The sequence below is a fragment of the Apteryx rowi genome, unplaced genomic scaffold (genome assembly GCF_003343035.1).
Source record: "Apteryx rowi isolate R43461 unplaced genomic scaffold, aptRow1 scaffold_135, whole genome shotgun sequence".
In the NCBI taxonomy this organism is placed as follows: domain Eukaryota; kingdom Metazoa; phylum Chordata; class Aves; order Apterygiformes; family Apterygidae; genus Apteryx; species Apteryx rowi.
The window spans coordinates 1,770,023-1,794,059 of record NW_020447586.1 but is presented as its reverse complement, the minus strand read 5'-3'; the positions used below and the strand labels follow the sequence as shown (position 1 = coordinate 1,794,059).

Sequence of the window (24,037 nt, the reverse complement as noted above, 5' to 3'; positions counted from 1 at the left end):
TTCTGGGACGCAGCGGGTGACGGCGCTGACGATGCCCCCCCCTCGGAGTTCTCCCGCGCCCTTTGCAGTGCCTCCCCGACAGACCGGCACACTGCCGTTAAAGTCTCTAGTACGGTGTTCCAAAGTGCGCGAACAGCTTTCCCGTCCCTCAGTTCCAGCTTTTCCAGTTTTHCTGACAGCTGCTCAAACATTTTTAATAGTTGAGCCGTGAACGGCTTTGTCCCCACGGGGGTGGTAGGCGAGGCTGTGCCTGACGACTCAGGAGATGGCAATGTCAGGGGCTCCCGCCATGACCTTGGCGGGGCTGTGCTGCCCTCCCCTGGTACGGGCGGCGACGAGGGCCCTGGGCACAACTAACTGCCATAATTTATCTTTTGATTTCCACAACTACACAGTTTTGCTTACTGGTAATAGTATTAACTATAATTGATTCGCCCTTTAAGAAAAGGTTGTTCAAGTAATTTTGTCAAATGAAAAGCATCTTTGGATGATATAATCAAATTAGAGCTATAAAGCAGTCTGGCAAGGTTTGCAGGGAGAGGATTTTAATCTGAAAGTCTGTTGCTACGGTACTACATTAAGACTTTGCCTGACAGACTAGTCATGGGAGAAATTCATTTTCTGTGGGGAGATCATTATACGGGTACTCAGGAAACCTAGATTCTGTTTTTGGATCTCACACCAACGTGTTTCACAGCCTTGGGAAAATGATTTAAGCTCACTATACCGTAGCTCTACATACTCTGCAGATACTGACCTGCTTTGTAAACCACTTCAAGGAAACTGCTGCATCAGAATGAAGCATTATTACTATTGTCATATGAAAATATACATTCTGGTCTATAAAAGCAGGAAAAGAAAATTACTGTGTACTCAGTTCAACAGCTGAACATGTCATTAGTGTCATCACATGCAAGATTAAATTCTCACTTGTACACGCAAACTGGGTTTGGATACTATAAAACGTGTATCAAAAAAGGCAGCAATTCATTTAACTACAAGGGGAATATAAAAAGAATTTTAAGCAAAGGCAACTTGAATGAGAAATTAGTATGTCTGAAAAGTAATACATTTTCTTCAGCAAGATGATGAAACCTTACATCTATCCACAGAACAAGCATAGTCAAGGGAATAGCAGCACAAGCTTCCTTCCTCTCCTTTAACATTGTGCCTTTAAAACCTTGACCTCAGGAAACTGTCCTTAGGATGATACAGTAGATCAGTCTTCTTAAGTATTTTTTCATTGTCCGGTCTGCAGAGACTAACAAGAGGGTTCCAGCTGAAACTGGAATGACACCATCCATTTCTTTCACACAGGCCACCAAAAACGTGTCAGATAACAAGTTTCAATCACACCTGACCCACAGTGAACTTGTTTTGATCTAGTGACCCAGAGATATAAGGCAGCTCACGAGTTGTTTTATCTCCTGTTAACTCTTACTCCTAATACAAACCTTACTCTTAAAAGGTTAATTTAGTATCTAAGATCAAACAGGCTCCAGTTGGCCGTACCGTATGCAGCAACCGGTGAAGTGGGAACTTCAGCAGCTCCATCCCTAGGTGCCTCAGAGAGGAACATGCTTTTAAAAGAGCACCTGATTCACTTAAGAGGTTTTTGTGGCCATAACTGTCATTGCCTATCATTCACTGGCACAATAAACCCCAGAAAGAACAGAAGCCCACGTCTTTGCGTTTGAAAGTGGCAAGATGCCTTGCAGAGATGATGAACTCAGGCGACCCTACTGAAACTTCAGAGAGATCACCCTCAGAAGGTCTGGTTCTGACACCTCTCAAAGGGACAATAAAAAGACACTAGAGAGGTATACTACTGCATATAGTTTTGTCACTAGAAAGACAGGTTTTCTCTCAGTGCTAAATACTGAGGCTCTGAATTTGGTACCTAGACAGAATATAGCTGATTTGGCCTGATGGACTTTGAAAGGCTGCATTTCTAACGCATTTCATAATCTTGTGCAGACTCTTATCTTTTCTAGATTATGTATATGTATGCTCAAAGGAGTATCTCACAATGACAAATTTGCAAGATGTCTTCAACCTATAAATTGAATTCTAGCAAATAAGTAGGACTGACAAATGCTTAGCACACTAGCTGAGGCATTGAACAACATGGTTTCAATTCCTAGCTCCTTCACAGATTTCCTCCATCACCATATGTAATTAGTTTCTCCAGCCATGACTACCTTATTGGTCATGCCAGAAAGAGAGTCAAAACCCTGGCACTGCGCCTGACTTGGCTCTGTTCATCCATTTTGCTACAGGGCATCCAAACAGTTCAGACTGCCACTGTAACAAATGGTGCCAAATTTTTTCTAGGAAGGACTCTAGGCCAACTTGTCTGCATCACATTGGGCTCTAATCAGCTATGCAGTACTAGCCATGCAAGTCATACATTTTTGAATCATCCACTGTAATACAGATGTAGATAAAAATGTGGTTAGACCTGCATAAAAGCTTAACCTGTGCCTGCACTTTCTCTTCCTGGTGTGCCCAAGCCCATGTCTAAATGTCGGGATGCCTACAAAAACTACGCATGAAACAGAAGTGTGAACTCAGGCCAATGCCTGAAATACAGTATAGATACATCCTGTGCTTCTGTTCCATACCTGTAAAGCAGGAACAATAGCAGGAGAGCTTGGATACAGAAAGACTGTGCTTCGAGAAGCTATGTAAGTACCTAAGCCTTAATGTGTCCACTTGGGGCACAGAAGATTAAATAAAGCTCCATATCTGACTACAGTATGAATTTTTTCTGTCTGGTCTGCATGTTCATACTAAGCCTGTTATTTTAGGTCTGTATTTATTAAAGTGAATTTCAGTGAGAAGGATTCTAATGTGCAGATATGTGGTCGAAATTAGCTAAGCTCATTTGGCAGCACATTCATGCTAGTCTAACAATTTGCATCATCCTTGATTTGGACTTGTTATGCCCACTAATGAAAGCACAGCTCAGAACCTGTGAAATTTAAAACTGGTCTCTGATCATTCCTCTGCCAAACGGGTACAAGTGTTGCTCAAATTATCACTTCTACCAAAGCTTTCAAACAGACAGGAAAAGATCCATTCTAGTGATGCTCACGAAAGTCAGTAAGAGAATGTTCTCTCGTACACCAAAGTTTCCTTTCAGAAATGTGTCTGCATACCACTTTCTTACTGTAGTACATCCCATCCTGGAACACTGGTCCCTTCAATATTCAACAAAGTAGAACATTAATGAAAATGGAACCTGGCACCCAGGCAGAACTCTGCCAGAAACAAAAACCTCTGCATTTGGCTGGGGTTTAACTAAGTAGCTTGTTAGTATAAATGCTTTTCTTGGGTGCCTTCAGTTTTCAGCATGCTTTTACAGAGGACTTGTCATTGTTGAATCTGCTGCTTACAATTGTCTCTAGTTCTGCACGTAAGTATTGTGGTATACAGGTGCGATTAGCTCAGGACAGAGCCTACAATAACTCATAAATTTATATAGTAGCATTGCAACCACAAGTCAACCCATTTTTAGATCCTTATTGCAATAAAAGTGACTAACAATTTGACATTCTGAAGCAACTAACTTTAACAGCTTCTATGAGAATAAACTTTTGCCCTCAGTTTTCCTTTCTGATACAAGATCTGAGACTGCAGGGCTAACCTACCATGGTGATTTTGCTAAAAGGATTTGAATGTTACTCATGCAGTGGTTAAAGCAAACCCAAATCCTGATAAACATGATTTCCCTTGCAGGTTTTCTGGCTCCTACTGCATAGGCAAATGGAACAAACAGATGATTTAACAGTTTCCTGAAAGGTCAATCCTTTAACAGGACCAGCATTTCTACAATGCCAAATTATCAGGGTAGCAGGGAGCGAGCATAACTGTTGTTTCAGATCAGGTCACTCACAAGATATGTGAAACAGCCCAATATGATCCCATTTCTGGGTGAAAAACAGAGACAATGAACATTTAGTAAGAGCTCTGGGGTAGGGCTTTATGGAGGGATGCAAAAAACACTTCTCTTTCTAGGAGTTTTCTACTTTGAGTGACACAGGACAAAAACCCCACCACCTAAATATACAATATATGTCAAAGAAAGAGCAATACCTCAAGAATCTGCTGTAGAGATCAGAATGGGCCATCTTACTGCCTTGCTAATGCAATAGCTTTTAAGATGCTGCTTCTTGCGTTGATAAAAGGCGTTCCATGCTGTGGTGCCTAGAGCAGCAGGGCCCTGCGCAGCCCCTGACCACCGAGCAAAGCCCTGCCAGATCCACGCAGGCCTGTGGTAAAGCGACCTAGCAGAATTTTTGTGTAAATTAACAAGGGATTTTTGTTTTGTAGCCGCCTTTTTGTGCCACCCCAGACATTTCCGTAGCGGCGGCGCTCAGACAACATGCTACAACAGCGGCACGAAACGCTGGCGCAGCGTCGCACACCACCGCGACATGAGGACGGAGCCCCCTCAGAACAACAAGATGGCGGCGCAGCGCGCACCTCCCCTCTTTCCCACTCCCGTCGACGCTCCCGACATGCAACGCGCTCTCCGCCATAGCTGCCGGGAGGGGTTGCCGCTGCCGGCGGCTCTCGCTATTGGTGGAGAGGGATCCGCGTGCGCGGGGCGCCCGCGTCGCGGCCACGCCCTCCTGGCTCGCCCCCGCCGCCCGGGAGTCGCCGAGCTCTAGCGTCGCGGCGGAAAGATGGCGCTGGAGGTGCGGCGGATGGAGGGCGACGTGGAGGACGGGGAGCTCTCCGGCTCGGACTCTGATATGGCTGGGGCCGGCTCTCCCGGGAACCCGCAGCAGGTGAGGGAGGCGAGGCTGCGGAGGCGGGCATGAAGCGGGTCCGTGGCTCCCGCGGCTCTAACGGCTCCCGCGGCTCTAACGGCTCCCGCGGTCCTGGTCCCCCTCGCCGCCGCAGCGCCATGACCGGCGGGCGGCCGGGAGCGGCGGCTGCGCAGCCCCTAGCAGCGGGGCGCAGAAGGCGCAACCGGGAGAGCCCAGCCCCTTCCCTGCCTCTATCTTCCTCCTCCTCGCACGCTTCGTCCCTTTTTCCCCGCTTGCTGCGCTGCCGGCCCGGCCTTCCCCGCCCGCCTCTGCCGCCCCCGGCGCCGCCGCTCGGCGCTGCACGGGGAGCCTCCCTCCCTCCCCGTTTTTCCGCCCCGCCACCGGTACACACAAGCGCACGAGGTGGGCCGCAGGCCGGGCTCACGGCCCTTCCATGTGCCCGTGATGCCTTCCTTCGAGGGGCTGGGAGACGCTGGGTGGTGCTCGCTCGAGAATGAGCTGCTTGCAGGCTTTCTCTGCCGGGACAGCGGAGCTGGGGAGATGCCCGTGTCCTGCGGGAGGTGGGGCCCTGCTGGAGCCTAAACAACTGGGATAGAAACATCTTTCCTAAAGAATAATCGCTTTCTTCGTGCCTTGGATCTGGGAACTAGCCTGTCCTTCTGATGCCTGTTCATTTGGGAAAACTGTGTGTTGGGGGGAGGGGAGCTTTTGGATTTATTAGGCTTTGGATTTGATGAGCAAAGGAGTGTGTTCTGTGTTGTGGTTGGTCATTTCAGGAAAAGGCAATAAAAACGCCTTAAAAAAGCTTTAAAAACATATGAAAACTATCAATACCATACTGCTTTCCCTTGCATTTAAAACTCCTGTATGCATCAGTTGCTGAAGAGATGCTGTTTATTTTCCAGTGTTTCTTGCAGTTTTCCTGTTAAGTTGTGTTATGAAGTTATATGAGGTATTTATGGTAGTACAAGGACAGGAAAAGACTTCAAAATATGATAAATGAGTGTATTACACTGTATATGTAAGGATTTTTATTTTCTTTAGTTACTTCTATTTATTTGTAATGTAGTTCTGAAATGTGTAGCACAAAAAGAGATTACAGATATATATTTTTTAATTTGTGGAGTTGTGAACAGTGTGCTACTATTTTGTGTTATTGAATACATTTTAACTTAGAGATTTGTATTTCATAATGTGATTAAAATAGGCCAAAGACTTCTTGTGTTCTCTGTTGCCTTCTAGTAGGAAAAAAGGAAATGGTGTCATAATGTTGGTGAAAGAACAGTAAGGTTAAATAAAGGTTTTTATTTAACCCAAGATTGAAAGAAGAGAAGACTATTTTTAAAGATCATGAAATATTATATAACTTCATGACAGGAAGTCATTAGGGGGAACACTAGAATTATTAGCAAGAAAAATGCTTACTGTAGAATGGTACAGAAGCATGACCCAAAGTTTTGTGCATTGAGAATAAGAATTCTGGGTTATGTTAACCATGGTGCTTTGACAGATGATGCAGCTTTGAGCAGGTTTTGTTTTGGTATTTTAGACTGCCAGTCAGAAAAATGGGGAATTAGCCTTTTCTGAATACTTCTATAACAATGAGACTTGTTTGTAAAGTATTTTAAAACCTTTTTCTTGTGTCCTACTTGAGAACAGGCCATGGTGAGCTTATAGCTACTTGTTGGTTAAAAAAATCAGAAAAATCACACAAACAACATATTTCACCTATGAGGTATTATTTTCTCTAGCTGACTATGCATTGTCCTGATTGAATCAGAATCACTATATGCTGTTAGCTTCCCAATGTCTGCACAGCATCCAAGGTGTCTTTTTGTTTGTTTTGTTTTTTCTTGATACACTGCAATAGTGTAAACACTATTGTGGTTACAAATCATTAGTCCAGACCCCCTTTCTGAAAGGTGAGACTCCAGAGAGAACATTCACTTCTCAAACGTTACAAAATTTTCTGCTAGGTTGCTGTGATGCTTTATTCTTTGAGTCTTAAAACTACTGTTTGTGTCTGTCACTTGTTTTATTTGGGAATTTTAGTAGCTTTTCCAATTTCTTAATAATCTTAACTTTATTTTCTTAATGTAACTTTGGTTAAGTCAGATTAGTTACTCATGATATGTATGTTTTCTGTAGCAGCCATGCTACAGTCTTTCATGTGCGAGCATACAAAATACAGAAGTTTCGTAAGATGCTTTTGTCATCTGCAGCCCTTAAGATGCTCATAGAGGACTGCCTAGTCACATTAGTCAGAATCAATAATTTTCCTGTTTAAATAATCAAATTTTTAACATGACTTGATAGGTCTTTTTTACAGGAGTAATTGGATTAATAGGCATTTACTTTTTCAGAACTCACATGATGGCAATAATTCAGTCAGACCTTTCCAGAGTATCATTTCATCCTGTGCGCCAAGTGTCCCTTATCGGACAACCAAAAGTGTGGACTCAAGTGATGAGAGCTTTTCTGAATCTGATGACGACAGCTGTCTGTGGAAACGAAAACGGCAGAAATGTTTCAACCTTCCTCCTGCTAAATCTGAGCCTTTTCAGTTCACCCAGAGCCAGCAAAAGCAAACTGTTCCAGGTGGTAAGAAGGTCAACAATATCTGGGGTGTGGTGCTTCAGGAGCAGAGTCAAGATGCAGTGGCTACTGAACTTGGGATTCTAGGAATGGATGGTAGTATTGACAGAAGCAGGCAGTCTGAGACTTACAATTATTTATTGGCTAAAAAGCTAATGAAAGAAGCTCAGCAAAAGGAGGTAGAGACTTTAGATAAAGAGTTGGATGAATACATGCATGATGACAAGAAAACATTGCCAATAGAGGAAGAAAATGGACATGGTTTTCTCAAACGAAAGCGGCCTGTAAAAGATAGATTAGGTGAAAGACAAGAAATGAATTATAAAGGAAGGTATGAGATAACAGAAGAAGATTCTGAGGAAAAAGTGGCAGATGAAATTGCTTATCGGTGAGTTTAATACAGTATTTCTTCACTTCCTTAGATATTGGAAAAAACTTTCTTACAACTAAATGTTATATGTCATACCAAACTATGAAAGGCATGAATGCCTTGCACATATTTCCAGAATCCTGTGTTACAAATGTAGCATCACAGCTGGTATCTGTAGAAACCTCCAGTAATACTGTTTATCATCTCTGAAAACCTTTTAGGTTAGCTCTGAAACAATGAGTTTGACGAAGTCTAATTGTTTTACATGCGGAGAGTTAAAACACACTGAATTTTCTTGGAAAAGATCTGCCAGAATGGTTTGCTTACCTGAGAGCACTGGCAAGGAAAATACTGTTTTTCATGACATAGATTTAGTAGTGGCTTTTCTAGGTAAAGCTGTATTACCCCATGATGAAGAATGTGGATTTGAAGGTGGACAACCATGGACCTCTGTTGTGGTCTCCATGAAAAAGTGGATGTCACAGATCTTTGAGGTTATAGATGACTTGGGCTGTGTAGAGATTTGGAGAGCACAAATCCTGAAATTCAAAGATTCTTTACGTACATGAAACATAGGTGTCTGAAGAGACCATTTGCTGCTATTGTAACTGTGGCCTGTGCCAAGGTTAGACACAACTTTGTAGCATGGTAATGTTACTTGAAGCTCTTAGGTTCCATGGTTTTCAAGAAATTTTGGTAGTTGGTGGGGGGGGTCTGTTAGTCCCCAGAGTTTGAAACCACTGAGCTATAATGCTTAAGTCTATGCATCACTAGAAGCTGTGTCAATAAAATATGAGAATTTAGAGTATTAACTCTTGCTCCGGAAAAGTGGTTTTGATTTGTGGGCTTACACTTTTTTGTCCAGTGGAAGTACAGATTTGTGCACAGTGAATTGAGGCCATAAAAGCCTCTCCCTTCATGCAGGCTGATGAAAGTTTCTGTCCCAGGACATCATTGCTAACAAAATAATGCAATTTAACTCAGTAATGCTGTGGGTCTTTTTTTGGGGGGGAGGGGGGGGAGCGGGGGAACTGTTTGTATATGATAGGTTATCATAGATTACTCAAGGGACTTGTTTCTTTTTTATTATTATGTAGGCTTGTCTGAATTGCACAAGATACGGAAGAACTGTTACACTCACTAATGCTTCCAATTAATTGTTGATTTAACTGTAAAGGGTGCTGTCCTTTTAATTAAATGCAGATAGCCTCAATTTTGCATTTACTGTAACCTAACTTCCTTGCTCACTTTATGCTCACAACAGCTCCTTTGTGTAGTTAGTTCATCTTGCACAGCAGACTGTAATACTGTATTTTCAGAGGTTTGTACAGGTCTTTGCTGTTTCTCATTTGGTTTAATTTTTCACACTTCAATAGAGGGAAAACAATCACTCAATTTTTATTGAAACAAATTATAAAAATGCATTCTATATATATTATTGTCTCTCAGAAGCTCAGGATTTTGAAAATAGATTTAAGAAGCCAGTTGAAGCATATTGAAATGCATTCTATCCCAAAGAATAAATTATTCATTATTAATGTTCCATGGTCAATTTTACTTGAGAAATTCTACTGACTGTAAATATACTTTTTCTCCCCCCTCCCAAAAGGCTTTGTGAACCAAAGAAAGATTTAATTGCCAGAGTAGTGAAAATAATTGGAAAGAGGAAGGCTATTGAACTGCTTATGGAAACAGCTGAAGTGGAACAAAATGGTGGACTGTTCATAGTGGTAAGAAAAATATGATATTGTGGGTTTAGGAGATTTCCCTATTTGCGGAATACTTATGTGATAACGTTGCATAACTTTTAAATTTGACAGGTTTTCCCAGATTTCATGCATTAATTTACTGTCACCCCTCCAGGACTCTTTTGTCTGAGCAATGAAAATCATTTAACAGTAAATGCTAATATAATCTTCCAGGAGGGTTTGAGTAAACAGTGAGATGAATGAATGTGGAAATTGCCCAAGTTTTTGGGCTAAAATCAATAGTTAATTCCAATGCTAACATTACATTGATTACTTTATCTTGCCTTGGGATTTTCTTTCACAAACTAAGAATACAGGTCTCAAGCTTGAATAAAGGCTTATAATTTTAGGATCCAGATGTAGCATCTGGCCACATTACTTCAATAAGCCAGGTGGGTGATTGACACCACTGACCTATTTACTAGGTTAATCAGCATGCCATCAGAAGTCCAAATACTATGTACTTGTAATGTCACATTTGAAAAGTAACATTCAAGAGGGAACCCGTAAGGTTTAATATTGGACTATTGGCTATAAAATTTGTCTTGTGTATTTGTAGAGCAAAAGTGAGTACTGATTTCTGTTACAAGTCATAGTAAAAATGCTATACTTACTGGTTAGGTTATCAAATTCTGCATATGTTTTTGTTTTTATTAAATAATGAGCCTCAGCGCAAGAATCAGTAAATACTTTCAGGCACTTGTATGTACATTTTTTAAGTTCTATCATCACAAAAAAAAATTTCAGCTAATGACTTCTCTTAAAAGCAAAAATAGTCTTGAAGGATTAAAGTATTTATCAGCAAGTATGTACCAAAGAGCTGAAAGAATACATCTCCTAGTGGCACAGAATATTTGGCCAGTACAGAGTACAGTAATGGGGGGGGGGGGTGGAAATCAGAGTACATTATTTGAAAGATGAATAAAGTATGCTGTTTCTCTTGGCTGGGTATTTACTAGGATGATAAAAGAATATGGTGTCTAGTATTGCAAGAATGTGCTTTAAAATTGAACTTCCCTGTTCTTAGAACTTTTGAGATGTATTTTATTTTGTTGTGTAGCACAAAAGTATCTCCTTTAATACAGTATCAGGGCATTGAAGTAACAGTTCAATTTTATATACTATTTATGTATCACAAAGGGTAATCGAATAATAGCATGATAAACACCCATAATTTACAGAGCTTTTCAAGTTGAGTCCATTCATGCTTGACTATGATGCATCATACTACTCATGTTACATTGAATACTGTTGAAGCGTGGAACTACTATGCTATGGGGAAAGGCTTTAAAGTACATACTGTATTTAATACCTCTCAAGCAGAAATGCAAAATCCTGTACACATACAGATAAGCTGTAGAATTGTTAGATGTAAGATCACAAAATTAAATTTTACATAAATTTGTGAAACTGTTTTTTGCATTTTACTGGGCTTCTGTGTTAGGAATGGTCTGAATATCTACCTTAAAATTTACATTACTGCAGATAGCTGTGAGAGTAGTTAGAATTCTGTTAGCCTTTAGCTCCTTCGCTACCAAATCAGATTTAGTATGTAGTTGAACAGTTTTTAAAAAACAACCAACCAATCCCACCCACCCCACCCTTTAAAAAAAAAAAAAAAAAAAAAAAAAAGCCCTATGGTGTGATTACCTACTAGGTCAGCAGTCTGGTTTAGTGTTCTAAAACAAATTTTTTGAAACCTCATATGTTCCCTGTCCAAATGTAGAAGACTTGACTCTTGGCCTTTTTATGACTAGATTAGTCAGAAACACAAACTGACCAGGCTTCTTGCTATGTAATATCTAACAAAACAGAGCTTAGATTTCTGGATTCTGTCTCAATACGAAGCATTGTTTTAGATGATATTTCTATATCAACATTTACATTTTAAGTTTGCTTTAATTAATAATTTACACTTTCCCTTATGAAGAATGGTACGAGAAGAAGAACACCAGGGGGAGTTTATTTAAATTTGCTGAAGAACACACCTAGCATCAAAGAAGAACAAATCAAGGTAAAATTGTCAGATAAATGATTGTCCAAAGTAAATTGTCTTTTTTGTTTAACTAGAAATGTTCTGATTGAATCCTTTCTATAACTTTTAGCAAGTTTAACTCTATTTCAAAGTAAGTATATTTCAAATAAACCAACTTTTCATATTAAAAAATATTAGCAAAAAATATAGTTGGCAAATTGCCATTCCTACTACACAAAGAGAATTGCTTTTATGTATTGCCAGCTGCTCTGACTGCTCCCCCCCCAAAAAAAAAAACCAACAAAAAACCACAACTGTCCAGGGATGCTGAAACTGTAGAGTCTGAAGGAAATCTTATATTCTCCTTGATTTGTATATGCCTTATAGTAACTATCTGCTATTGTATTTTCTCCTCTGGAGCTTTGCCTCATTGTACATGGACTGGATGGTGTCCTTCCAAAACAAGATTTTTGTCCTATATTCATTGTAGCAGCTATAGCATTAGGCTGTACTTCCTCTTAAGCCAGATTCTGGTCTGAACCGATACTTATTTGCTCACTGGCCAAATCTGTGATGTTCACCACTTCAGTCTGGTGAGCTTATAAATATTACAGCCTTTCTTTTTAGAGTATGAAGTAATCTGAGATGATATTTTCTTCATTCTATTGAGATAACTTTTGTTTTTTCATGGTATTTGCCACTTCATAGATCTTTCTTCAAAGAATGACTCTCATTTACTTCATTTGTATTTGGGTATTTCTCACTCTGTAGATCATCCCAGCATCTCATTTTGCATTTGAGAGAGGAATCGACATAAATGATGAGTGCCTGTAGTATATTTAAAAGAACTTTCTTGGCTTACAGAGGTTGCACAAAGTTCTGAGTTTGATCAGTCTTTGCCCCATCTTAAAAAACAAAAACAAAAACAAAACTACTCTTCCACTTTTCCCCCTTGCCCTTGTATTTGAGTGCCTCATTCTTCTCTTGCTGATTTGGGAAAGTGTTTTTAATGAGGCAACAGTTTTCACTGTTTACATCATTTGGTGTACAGAATGAAACAGGAGTCCTATGGAAGAAGTACATACACTCCTGTCATTGTAGAGGTTGTCATGTGCACAACTCTCTCCCAGATTTATATGTCCTTAATGTTTGACTTTGCAGCTTTTGGTGGGGGGAAAAAAGGCATTAATATTTTCCATATGCAGTTTTTTAATAAACTAAGCCAGAAAAAAATCAAGTAGCAACACTTAACTCTGCTGCATGATCTTCTGTCCCTTAAAATGTAGAGGAAACTTGTAACAGTTGTATTTTACAGTAGAGAAAATGAGGTTCACATGTTTGAGAGTAAAGATTATGAGACTTGGACTCAAATTTCAGTTCTGGAGGAAAGTTTGTACAAGGTGTCATAGAACCTTTTGGCCCTGTTTTCTGTACACCCTATCTCTAAGAAAATTCTTTTGCAACTCGGAATAAAAATATATTTCTTGAAAATGAAAACTTAATTACATGATAGTTTGCAATCACTGAGAAATTATGTAGCTGTAGAACAATTCATGGGACATTTTTCTTAAATGCAGTCCATAATCATACTTCTGCTTTAAATAATATATATCTTAGTTAAGTATTGTTAAACATTAAATAATATTAAATATTGGCAGTACTTGTAATAAAAAAGTGGCTAAATATCTAGAGATTTTTTTCATTTATTTACATTTTATTTAGCAAACACTACTAAACTGAATATGCCAGGTTTTTTTCTTTCTTCAAGGAAATCTTCTATCTGGAAAACCAAAGGGAGTATGAAAACAAAAAGGCTGCTAAGAAGAGGAGAATACAAGTTCTAGGAAAGAAGATGAAAAAAGCCATTAAAGGGCTTAACCTGCAAGAATATGATGATGCATCTCGAGAGACTTTTGCTAGTGACACAAACGAGGCTCTGGCTTCTTTGGATGATTTACAGGAAGGACATCATGAAGCAAAGATGGAACCAGAAGATGTTATTGAGATTGATAATGCTCACGATTTGGAGATCTTTTAGCTCTCAGTGTACTTGATGATAAAGTCTCTCTAAAATATATTAAATCAACCTTTTATTATAATTCCATGACTTCWTGTTTTCATAAGTTGCAGAAATATGGGAAATACTTGATGCTAAAGAAAATGACATAATTCTTCAGTAAGTTTAACAGTGTGAAGGATGTTATTTGTCCTATTTTGTTTGCTGTGTCCTCAAAAGTTGTTAAGGTTTTCTAGATAACAGCTCTACTTCACCATGTTTATTCCTTAGGAACTTTTTAGCCACGTTACATTTAGGAATTAAGGAATTAAGTCTGTATTCTAACCAAATACATCATATTTAATCTGTTGAAGCTAACAAAGTCATAAAAAGTAATAATCAAGTGGGGATTGCTTCTAATTACAGTTGAGCAGAAACTTAACTATATTAAGTCTTGACATAAAAGCTCCTGTGTTCTTGGTGTGGCAGTGTGTTGACAAGAATAGCAGTGTTTGTAATATTAAGACCTGCAAAAGCAGATTGGTTTCTGAAACAAACTAAATTTTAATAGTGAATGACCTTTGAATAACAACCCTGCAAGTAAGCTCTATTGAGCAATATATGTTGTAAACCACTACTGCAGGTTTTACTCCTTCATATTATAAGTTGTTTGAGCTTCCTACCTGCTGTGTCTAAGCTTTTTCCATAATTAACACACACAACTTGAACAGATCTTTGTTCTGAATCAATCATAATGGAACTCTTTCTGAGACGTTAGACCATACTAATTTGCATTCCCCTCAAGTGTACATTTGCTCAAGACCCTATATGCAGGTATAAATCCTTTACCTTGCAATTCCTGTTTCCATGCTTCTTTCTCATGTATGCGGTAGAAGTAAGTAGTATAAACTCACAGAAATTCTAAAGTTTTTAACTTTGCTGAATCTTATGAAAACAACAGTATGCAAGAGGGAAATAATTTTTACTTGATGCGGAAGACTGTTGTGTAGTTTGTAAGTTTTGAAGATTAACTGTTTTATGTTGCACATTGTTTTGAGACCATAACAGAAGAATATGTGAGACATTGATAATATGTATGATGTCTAAAATACTTTGTCCCTAATAAGTTTTCTGTGAATTATATGTGCTTTATTTTCCAATATAAAATATTTCTGAAATATTAATGAATGAATTCACTTTCAAACCTGACAACAAACTTCTGCACATAAATTTTGCACCTGGGAGTCCTTCAGTTTCAGAAGAGAAGCGTGTCACTAGAAACTTTTAATATAGTTACAGTATTGAACTGTACTCAACAGCTGGTATTTACTAAAAAATTTGGAGAAAGAGTTCTTAAACTTAGAGCATATTCCATTATGTGCTTTACTAAATTCAGTTTACTTGAGAATTTTGACCTTTCTGTTGATCTGACCTTTTGATCTTTCTGTTGATGTGTCTGAATTATTCTATTAAGAAGTTGTTCATCAGCTGTGAAGCATTACATTTGCTGGTAGCGTTTCCTGCCACTGATGTAGCAAAAGGTTTTGATTTGATTATCTTTTTTTGCAAAGCTATGACGATCAGCATACTGAACTGGTTCTCCTGTAAAAAGGAGACAGTTTTTGCACCCTTCAGTTAGTTTGGGACTGCAGCATTTGATACTGGTTTGGGGAACTCCTTGGGAATCCCTTAGAATTTTTCTAGACATTGTCAGCAAATTTTCATGGTGTTTTAATTACCTTTTTTATTGTCATGTAATTTGCTGCTAATGAGGACTATGTTTTTGTAATTATTGGGTATTTTAGTGTTGATTTCCCAGATAAAGGTTGCTAGAACAGTGTATAAAGTCCTTCTCTAACTAAAGGAGGATGATACTGAGTGACCATCTTAAGTATTTTCTCTCCTTTTTTTTTTTGGCTTTCAACATAGTCCTTTCAAAAGGAAGCATTTTCAAAATTGAACGAGCAGAATTCATTCCCCTTCCACAAGTTTTTTTTTTTTTCTCTCTCATTATCAAAGACTACATTAAGCAGCAACCATTTTTGTGCAGTGCTACAGCCAAGCTTTGCGTTTACTGGTGGAGTTGCAGGGCTGAGGCTCCCTTCTGCGCAGCCTGGCACAGGCTTTGGCCCTGGTCTTTGGGCCGTGCATTGCTGCACTGGAATGTGTCAGCCCAGCGGCGCCTGCATCACAAAGCTGTGTGCAGGGCAGTCCTGAAGCTGGAGCCTGGAGCTCTGGAGCCTAGTGCTGCAGCCCCCATGGCTTCCAAAGGGACGGATGCAGATACGCAAAGGTAAGAAAGAAAACTTGGCTTCCCGTGTTCCTGTATTGCTATAGATCTGATTCTGTTGTCTGCACCTGCCCAAACGTGCTGGAAGGTGTTGGTAGGGACACACTGGCGATCATCATCTTCATCCAACAACTTTCCTTTCTTCCCTCTTTGTTTTCTTCCCCAAACTAGCCAGGAATAAGAAGCAGGAAGTAAGGATAGAGATTTTACTCTTTCAACTCCCACGTAGGTTTGACCTGCTAAGTCTCTCCCAAGCTGGTACTGACAGAGATAGCAACCCTGTAGTGATAGTCATCTCTGGCTTTTGACCAAACGGGATTGTGTGGGCTGTGCTCTGGCTGGGAACCAGTACTCCTGGCTGTTGGATTTTAGTAGTTGATGTTTTACAGACCAAATGTAAACAAAATATTCTTTTATTCCTAAGAATTTTCTCTGGTGAGCAGACATGACTGAAGCATCAAAATTATTACAAATGCAGACTCTATACTGCCATGACAAATATTGCTTTCCGTCTCTTAAGCTATAAGAGTGCGCAAAGCCAGCTGTACTGTGCCTGAAGCAGATAGTGAAAATGACAGAAGTGTGCTTTAATTTGGAAACACAAGGCTTGTTTGTGTGCAATCTTGTTTTTCTTCCTTATGTCCTAAATTCAAATAAGGAAACAATGCTTTTTGGTATCATGGGGAAATTGAATGGTATTTTATTTATATGATTCAGTTTTGCAATGGATCATGAAAGGATTGTTGCTTTAAATATAATTAAAATATTAAAGATTCTCCTTCCCCTTCCACGTACATTTGAATCTCATACTGTAACTAGTTTTCCTCTCAAACTTTATCAGATGATCTCATTAAAATGTTTCTGTGTCCTCCAGGCTTGTTAACTGCCATTTGCCAAAATTCTCAAGCAAGCACAAAATGATCCCAGAGCTTTATGTGATGCCTTGGAAACAAGATATGAAGAACAGGAAGTTCATTTTAAAGGTAGTGAGACCAGAAAGTGTTTTCCTGCCGTATGCTGCTTCATAGATATCTCAGCCTTCAAGGGGTTGAGTATCTGCAGCAACTCATATGGAGTTCAGTTCCAGAAATTATGCCAGACAGCAGTGTTCTGCTATTCTCTCTGTACCATCTTGATGCTATTGACAGGACACTCTGTCCTGAAGTTTATACCATCTAAAACACATCTAAATCTTATATTTTGTTTCTCTTAATTTTGACTGCATAATTAAAAAAAAATCCAAACTAAAACACTTGCCAGCATCTCTTAAATTACTTTCCTCTCTCTGTTATGTCACTTTGCAAAACATTAGTGTTTACTTAATCCTATCTTTCTGTGGGTTTTTTTGTTGACCCATTCAGGAAAGTGTTAACAAATTAGTTGCTTAGAGAACAAGTGGGTAGGGTACAATTTGAACTGGGTTCTGGAAAGAAGGGAGATAGTGGAACAGTTGGAAACGATGCAACTTTTTTTTCTGCTTTTGAGAAAAATAGTCCAATGTTTTAGAAATACTGAGTATTCAGAAAGTTTTAGGGAATATCTTGCAGTAAAGGTGAAAGGAGGTAAATAAAAACCGAGCAGAAGCATTAGGTGTTCAAACAATATTGTGAAGATGTGAATTATCTCAGTTATGGATAAAGGAGTCTTAAATGGTAGTGCCAGAGTTATAGAGCATCAAGGTAAATGTGAAATCTGACATGGGAAAATAGGTGGAGGAGACGAAGATGTTTTTTAGTGTATATCTGTTCAAAATGTTCTGCTTGATTTCTTACCAAGAAAGCCAAGCAGCTGCAAGATCAGGGTAAACTAACTTCTGTGATAGGCTAGAGAGAGTGCACTTATTAATACTTCTGGTTTCTTAATGACAAGGAAGTAGCCTGAGTGGTAAAAGAGGGCCAAAATTAAGCTGTTAGAAGATTCTTTGTAGCCCACAATTAGAGGTAGAAAAATAATAGAGAAAAAAGATTTGGGAATATCTATCAAGGCACTCCAGGAATGTGGGAATCAATACAATATCAAGTCTGATACTTAGATCAAGGAAAGTGGACAGGATAGAAGCCAAAATTAGCAGAACTACTTTGAGTTTTGTTAAATTAAAAGGTTTCTGTGACATTGGCCAAAAAAATAACAACAGGAAAATACTCATTTGAGAAATCAGAGTTGCTGAGGCATGAAAAAAACAGCAAAAAAAAAAAACTATTTCAGACATTTTGAATAGTATGTATAGTGGTAATGTTTAGCAAATTAACAATCAATGAATTATTATTTATGGAGCTGGAGGACCCTTGAAACCTCTGAGGAAAAAGTGATAATAATCTTTCATGCTTTCTTTTCCCTGATTCAGATTGCAGGTTTTTCAGGACAGAAGGACATCTGCAAAAATTGCCAGCTCCTTCCCCCCCAATTTAATTGAAAATAAAACAGTAATAATTCAAGTTTTTAGAGGATTATGTTTACATATATATAATATATGTGTACACACGCACACTCTGAGATTACTTTTGTTGTACAAAAACACTCCTAGCAGAATTTACTGAACAGTTGTGAAAGCAGTAATCTCTGGCAGAGGAGTGAAAGCTGAAATTGTTAACTTCATGCCCCGTTTCAGTAAATTCCTCTAGGCCTTATTGGACTGTGACTCATTTGTTATGAGAAACAGCTAGATACAGAAATGTCCAACTTCCCAAAAGAGAGACAGATAGTTGGTCACATATGCAGAGATGCTCATATACAGATAGATTTGTTGAGGACTGGATAGCGTCAGGAAGATCTAAAGAGGGAGAGGAAGGGAAAAACAGCAATGGTAAGATATAAAGATGATGGAGAAGGTAAAGGAAAAGAAGACTGTTAATTATGCCACTTGCTGTTATGGAGGAATTGAATTCCTTGTACTTTGTCATTAAAAAAAGAGGCATGGAGGGGTCGACTGGGCAACTGAGAAAATAACACCTTCTTCAGAAGATAGTTTGTTTCAATCTATCATAATACTTGGCTGTGACAGCCCTCATTACTTATCCCCTTAACTTCTGATGTCCTTCATGCAGCTCTTGCTCTGACATGGAAAAAAATTTGCTTTTTCTTTCACTCTTTCCATGTCTGGAAAAGTTTGCCAGAGGCACTCCTTTAAAGCTCAAGATCTCTTGATGCAAGGAGAATTGTATTCGTGGCTCCAGCAAATAAGGTCTTATTAGGTACCCTTCTCTTACTCCTAATTCTTATTTGTCAGCAACAGTTCAAAGATACAGATCTGTATCTGAACTACTCTGGTCCTTCAGTGATTCTGAAAATATCCAGTCTTGGAACTTTTACATCATAGTTCAGTTAAGGAATTCAGCAAGCTGGCGGAGAGAGGCAGTGCTTGCAATTTTCTAGGGCTACCTCTTTGATTCAGTAGGCAGCTGGCGAGCATGTTGCACACAGTGGGAACCATTGTAGGAACTATGGCCTCTTGATAATTTGGATTTACTGCGTTCTGTCTCATCCATGCCCTGCCAGCCTTGGGAAATACTTGCAGAACAATGTTTCCCAGTTTGCAGAAAGGACATATTTAAAGCTTTCTCACCTCCTTATCTGCAGTGCTGGCAGATGACACTTTTTCAAAGATGTGGAAGGAAGAGGGAAGACTCAGCTATGATAGGTTTAGTATGTCCTAGCCAAAAATACTTCCAGAAAAAAAAACATCTAGACCTAAATACTGATGACCAATGAAAATGAGAAAAACATATCTGAAGTCATATAAGGGGACACTAAACAAGTAGTTATTCAAGACACTTCTTTTGACGTCAGAGTTGGTCATTTTTGATTTCAGCCTAGAGATTTTTTTTTTAAGGTGCAAAATTAAGGCAAAGCAACAACAGTTTTCTATCCTTAAATAAAAAGGAAAAAAATGTTTCTTACCTTGAAAACTTTAGAATGCTTATTTGTATTTGGATATATCAGCGTTCTTGTTTAAAACATACTTATGTTTGTTCTCATTCAGTAGAGGATTCTTTGCAAAGAAATATACACTATGCAAATCCATATTTTGATTCATTTTCTTTACCTGAGGCCAAAATTCTGTCAGTATTTTTATAAGTATGTGATTTCAGTTGCTACTCCCACCAGTAAAGCGGTCCCAGCATTGTGTAGTACATGGAGACATAATAACTACTACAATTAACCTAGATATGCAAAGCACAGAAGTAAAATTTGTTTGTTTAATTTAAATAGACTCAGATTGTCTGACTACATACATATTTATGAACATGTTAGGTTTGCATACTTCAAAAGGTGTACAGGTCAGCTGATGCTGAATTCCCATTTCTCTAAAGGAACTAACAGATTGTGTGTGCAATTGCAGGGTGTATACTCTTTACATTAAGTGCTGAATATACCTTTGCTTGCATATGTGTTAATGGAGGATCCTTTGAAAGGTATTGTCAAAGTTTTCTTTCCAGAAGTTGGTCTTTTTTTGTAATTTGCCTCTTAAATTTGCATTTGTTCTATGATTTTTTTCAAGCAATAGCACAAGTTTTTACAGTTATTATTTTATCCTTATTGTTTCATTACCACTAGATGAGTTTTCCATTGACAGCCTTTAACTACTGGAATCTCTTTATTCAGAATGCAGAACTTGCTGGAATATATGCTGGAGCTCCAGAAGACAGTCTGTTTTTGGAGCACCGGGAAAGACTTTGCCATGGAGAAGAAAGAAAAAGCCTCCAAGAAAAAATGCCTCAGGAGATGTTAGTTGCTGATATCCCCATACATTCTCATTTATCCAGATACCAGTCATCTGTGATTGCTCTTGCATGCAGGAGAAAACTCTGACCTGCTTTTTCCTCTTACGCTTATAGTCAGGTTTGAACTGTAGACACTGTAAGGTTTAAATTGCATACAAGACTGAATCAAACCGCTCTGTGGACTCTCTTGTTTTTTTCTTTTTAGAGAGTAGTCAAAAATTTGCCTTAAAATTTGACCAGCTGCTATTGATAAAGGATATGAGAACCTAAAATATTTTGAACTCAAGGTTGTGGTTGGAAAGCAGAAAGTACATGTAGATAGGTATGTTTGTGAAGTAGGTGTAAAGTTTGGGATCCTTCTCAGCTCTCTACCGGTTTCCAAGAAATTGGTGGCAGCGCAATCCCTTATTGTCTCCTGTCTCCTTTTAAAGTCCTCTTTTTTTTTTCCCCCTCCTTGTCCTTCTGGAGATGTTTTTCTGAGCTACCTTACCTCATTTTCTTGTTTAAGCAGTACTTCCATTTCTCTAACTCAAACATAAATAACACATTTTTGAAAGATAGGTAGCAAATGTACAATTCTGCAGCACCAGTTTCTGGAAACTGTCCAACCCATACTGCTTTAGCTGTTGTGTTTGTCTCTAACACCTCTGTAGTGGGACTAAATTGTTCCCAAGTGTACTGTAGCGAAGTAAGATTTTCACTGTTGGCGGAAGGAAGAATTTCTGGTCTGCAGTCACTGACATCCTGTAAAAGGAAAGGAGACAAATGTGGGAAGATTCTCAAGGGCTACCAGGAAAAATATGAAGAAATGAAGAATCAGCTGAAGTAATCTGGGCGTAAAATAATATAAACTCCACAAATAACAGCAGCTAGTTGCAGGTGCCATGCAAATACCTTCACTGTAGAACTATTCAGTCCAAAACTGGTAAATTTAAGGGATGTAAATCAATTTTGCATTGCAATTCTCTCCACAATTCCTCACTTGTGGAAATGCCTCAGTTCCAAACTGGAGGGTGGAAAGTTGCACGTCTAAAGAAAGGAAAAAATCTTTAATGTTTGTAAGGTATTGAGTTTTTTATAAGTATTCTGGGATATTTGAAAAAAAAATCAAAAAACACTTTCTGGATACCAGGTTTTATTTCTTTCACACCTACCTTCTGCGAGACAATTAAGTTTGTCTATTGTAGTATGTTTATCTAGATACTTTATTATCATAATGTTTTAAAATATAATATACTAAAAGCTTTAGTTTAGTATTCTCCTCAAAAGTTATTTTATTCCAAGTTATTCTATCTTTGTATTCTGGTTTGTAGCAGATTTTCTCTGTTAAATTAAACAGACAGAAGCTGGCTTCAAAGCTGTAAGTACTTATTAATAGAAATACAAAATTGCCATGGAAACAAATGAGCAGAAGGGCTCTGAAGACATTCTCTTCATAATTGCTATTTGTTTAGTGTTGTGTGCCTAGAAATACTAACACCTCAAGCAGCATTTTTTCCTTAAATGGTCTCAAAATCTAAAATAGTTGCATTTATATTTCTTTAGAAAAATGTGTAGTATATATTTTGCATCTTGTAGTTTTTCCCTGCAGAACTCCTGTCATGGTGGATAAAAATCTATGGTTGATACAATTTTTTCTTTATACAAAGGCAATAAAAATGAGCTAATGTATCACTGCTGTTACTGCTAGGTAATTTGTTTTCCCCGCTCTGCAAACATGTCAGTTATATATCTTGTCCTGTTTTTATTTGATTTGGACTGTCATGCTATTCCTCTGAGCTTATTTTCTGCTAACTGCTTAATTTCTTACATTATCCAGATTTTCTCCAATGAAAGGCATTCAAGATTAGTTTCTGTGTGAGAACATCTGCAGTACCTCTCACAAGCTCTCTGATGCTTCAGTAAAGCCATTCATTATTTTTAACAAAACCTTCAGAGGTAAAATTGAACCTTTTGTGTGATCAAGTTGTCGTTTTGCAATGCGTTATTGATTGTATGGCGCTCTATTGTTGCAGTTTCAGTTCATATGCTTACTTGTAGAGAAATCGGAATATGTACAGATGGAAGAGGAGTAAGCAGTCCCACCTTTTTTTTGTTTTTAAGGTTTAATTATAACTACTGTTATTGGCAAAACACTTATTCCTGAGAGAAAGAGAGCTTTACTGAGTATTTTTATGAAATTTCCCACGACAGGCCTGTGTTCAACAGTGTGCAATACTCTGCTTAATTTAACATCTCAATCTTTTCTCTGTGGGTTACAAATTGAACATGGTCCTGGCTTCCCGAGGTTTATGATGCAGTTGCAGGCTTGTATTCTCTCAATTTAGCCAAAAGAGTATAGAGCAGATGAATACCTGGGCGCTACAGCTGTAAAGCTGTAGTTGTCTTCGCGCTCAAAGGAATGAATGAAAACAAGCAGATGCCAGGCAAGCAAGAAAAGATGGGGCTTTAGGATTCCCTACTCTTCATAGCCAGGTAACTGAGCAGAGTGATTTTTCATGCATTGCTCTTTACACCCTGGCAGCCTGCCTCAACTCTCAAGTATTTTCTGTGCTCAACAGCTCTCTCTGGCGGTGTTAACACCCCAGTGAGTTTCCTGCAGATAGATATAAAAGCCCATATTAGGTAGGCAGTGTGCCAGTTTGCCTGCTCTCTGCAGACCATTTCCCTCCCGCCCTTCCTTCCTCCCTCCCTGTTCCAGCTTTGTTTACTTTTTCCACCAGCTCACAGGCCTGTGAATCCTCTGCAGAGAAATGATTTCACAGGTAGTAGGGAGCCACCRGCCCACTGTGGTTTCCTCTGCCGAGTGACCCCCTAGAGAACAGAGGAATGCATGTATGAGACAAGCTTTGAAGTGACGCCAAGTGTGAGTTCACCTTAGCAATCATGTGAGGCGTTACACAGGTGAGATCGCAGCAGATATGAAGGAGTTCCTTCATGTACTTTGTATAGCCCTCTGCTGTTATTTAAGATATCATAGCCTCTGCCTGACAAATTTTTGAGTGTGAAATTAATAGGCTGTTCCAGCAAGCCTCTTAAAAAGAAGCGGGGGGGAAGTACTTTGGCCTTTCCAGAGCTGTCAATTTAGTTTTGGGAATCTAAGCCTCCCAGCTGTGAACTGAAATTAATAATACTGCTTAACCCTCTCTGTGAAATTATTTGAGATGCAGGAATAAAAAGATCTTAAATACTTTATTTTTATGAGAAAATGAGTTTGTAAGGGCAATAGTGGAAGATTTCTCCTTAAAGACCTAATTACATGCAATTTCAAAACTGCCAAGTTCTCAGGAATTGATAACAGCTGCTTCAGAAACACTTACAAATAACTAGAAGTTGATCAATATGTCTCAACCTTTTGGATCAAGAGAACCTAGCTAGACATCGACAGTTCACCACACAATGTTATTAGCCTTTTAATTAAAAACACTGTACAGTGTGATTTGGCAACCCTCTTTCAAAAACCTGTAGAGTATCTACAGTGGTGCAAACCACAGTTTGCATGGGAATAGTTACAGGGAGCCTAAGGGAAAATGTCCGTTGCTGTGTATGTCCCATATCGCAGGA

The 24,037-nt window shown here is 38.8% G+C and overlaps 3 protein-coding genes across 4 annotated transcripts in view; 2 read left to right on the top strand and 1 right to left on the bottom strand.

The window, feature by feature from the left end:
- Positions 1–1,554, bottom strand: part of ALDH7A1 (aldehyde dehydrogenase 7 family member A1) — a 20,522-nt gene extending 18,968 nt beyond the window's left edge. Inside the window, exon 1 of the mRNA XM_026056956.1 lies at positions 1,513–1,554. Coding sequence (XP_025912741.1) covers positions 1,513–1,554 — 42 coding nt within the window. The remainder of the gene's footprint in view (positions 1–1,512) is intronic.
- A 3,082-nt stretch (positions 1,555–4,636) lies between these two features.
- On the top strand, positions 4,637–14,646 carry PHAX (phosphorylated adaptor for RNA export). Of its 2 annotated transcripts, none has more exons than XM_026056954.1 (5): positions 4,637–4,796; positions 7,142–7,761; positions 9,353–9,473; positions 11,422–11,505; positions 13,216–13,314. In XM_026056954.1, the coding sequence occupies exons 1-5, from the start codon at positions 4,692–4,694 to the stop codon at positions 13,267–13,269; spliced, it is 984 nt and encodes a 327-aa protein (XP_025912739.1). In that variant the 5' UTR covers positions 4,637–4,691; the 3' UTR covers positions 13,270–13,314. The 2 variants fall into 2 exon arrangements, with proteins under 2 accessions (XP_025912739.1, XP_025912738.1); XM_026056953.1 differs by having other exon boundaries at positions 4,638–4,796; positions 13,235–14,646.
- A 97-nt stretch (positions 14,647–14,743) lies between these two features.
- On the top strand, positions 14,744–22,144 carry TEX43 (testis expressed 43). Its single transcript, XM_026056955.1, has 3 exons — positions 14,744–15,755; positions 16,627–16,735; positions 20,355–22,144. The coding sequence occupies exons 1-3, from the start codon at positions 15,331–15,333 to the stop codon at positions 20,559–20,561; spliced, it is 741 nt and encodes a 246-aa protein (XP_025912740.1). The 5' UTR covers positions 14,744–15,330; the 3' UTR covers positions 20,562–22,144.
- Positions 22,145–24,037: the final 1,893 nt, after the last annotated feature.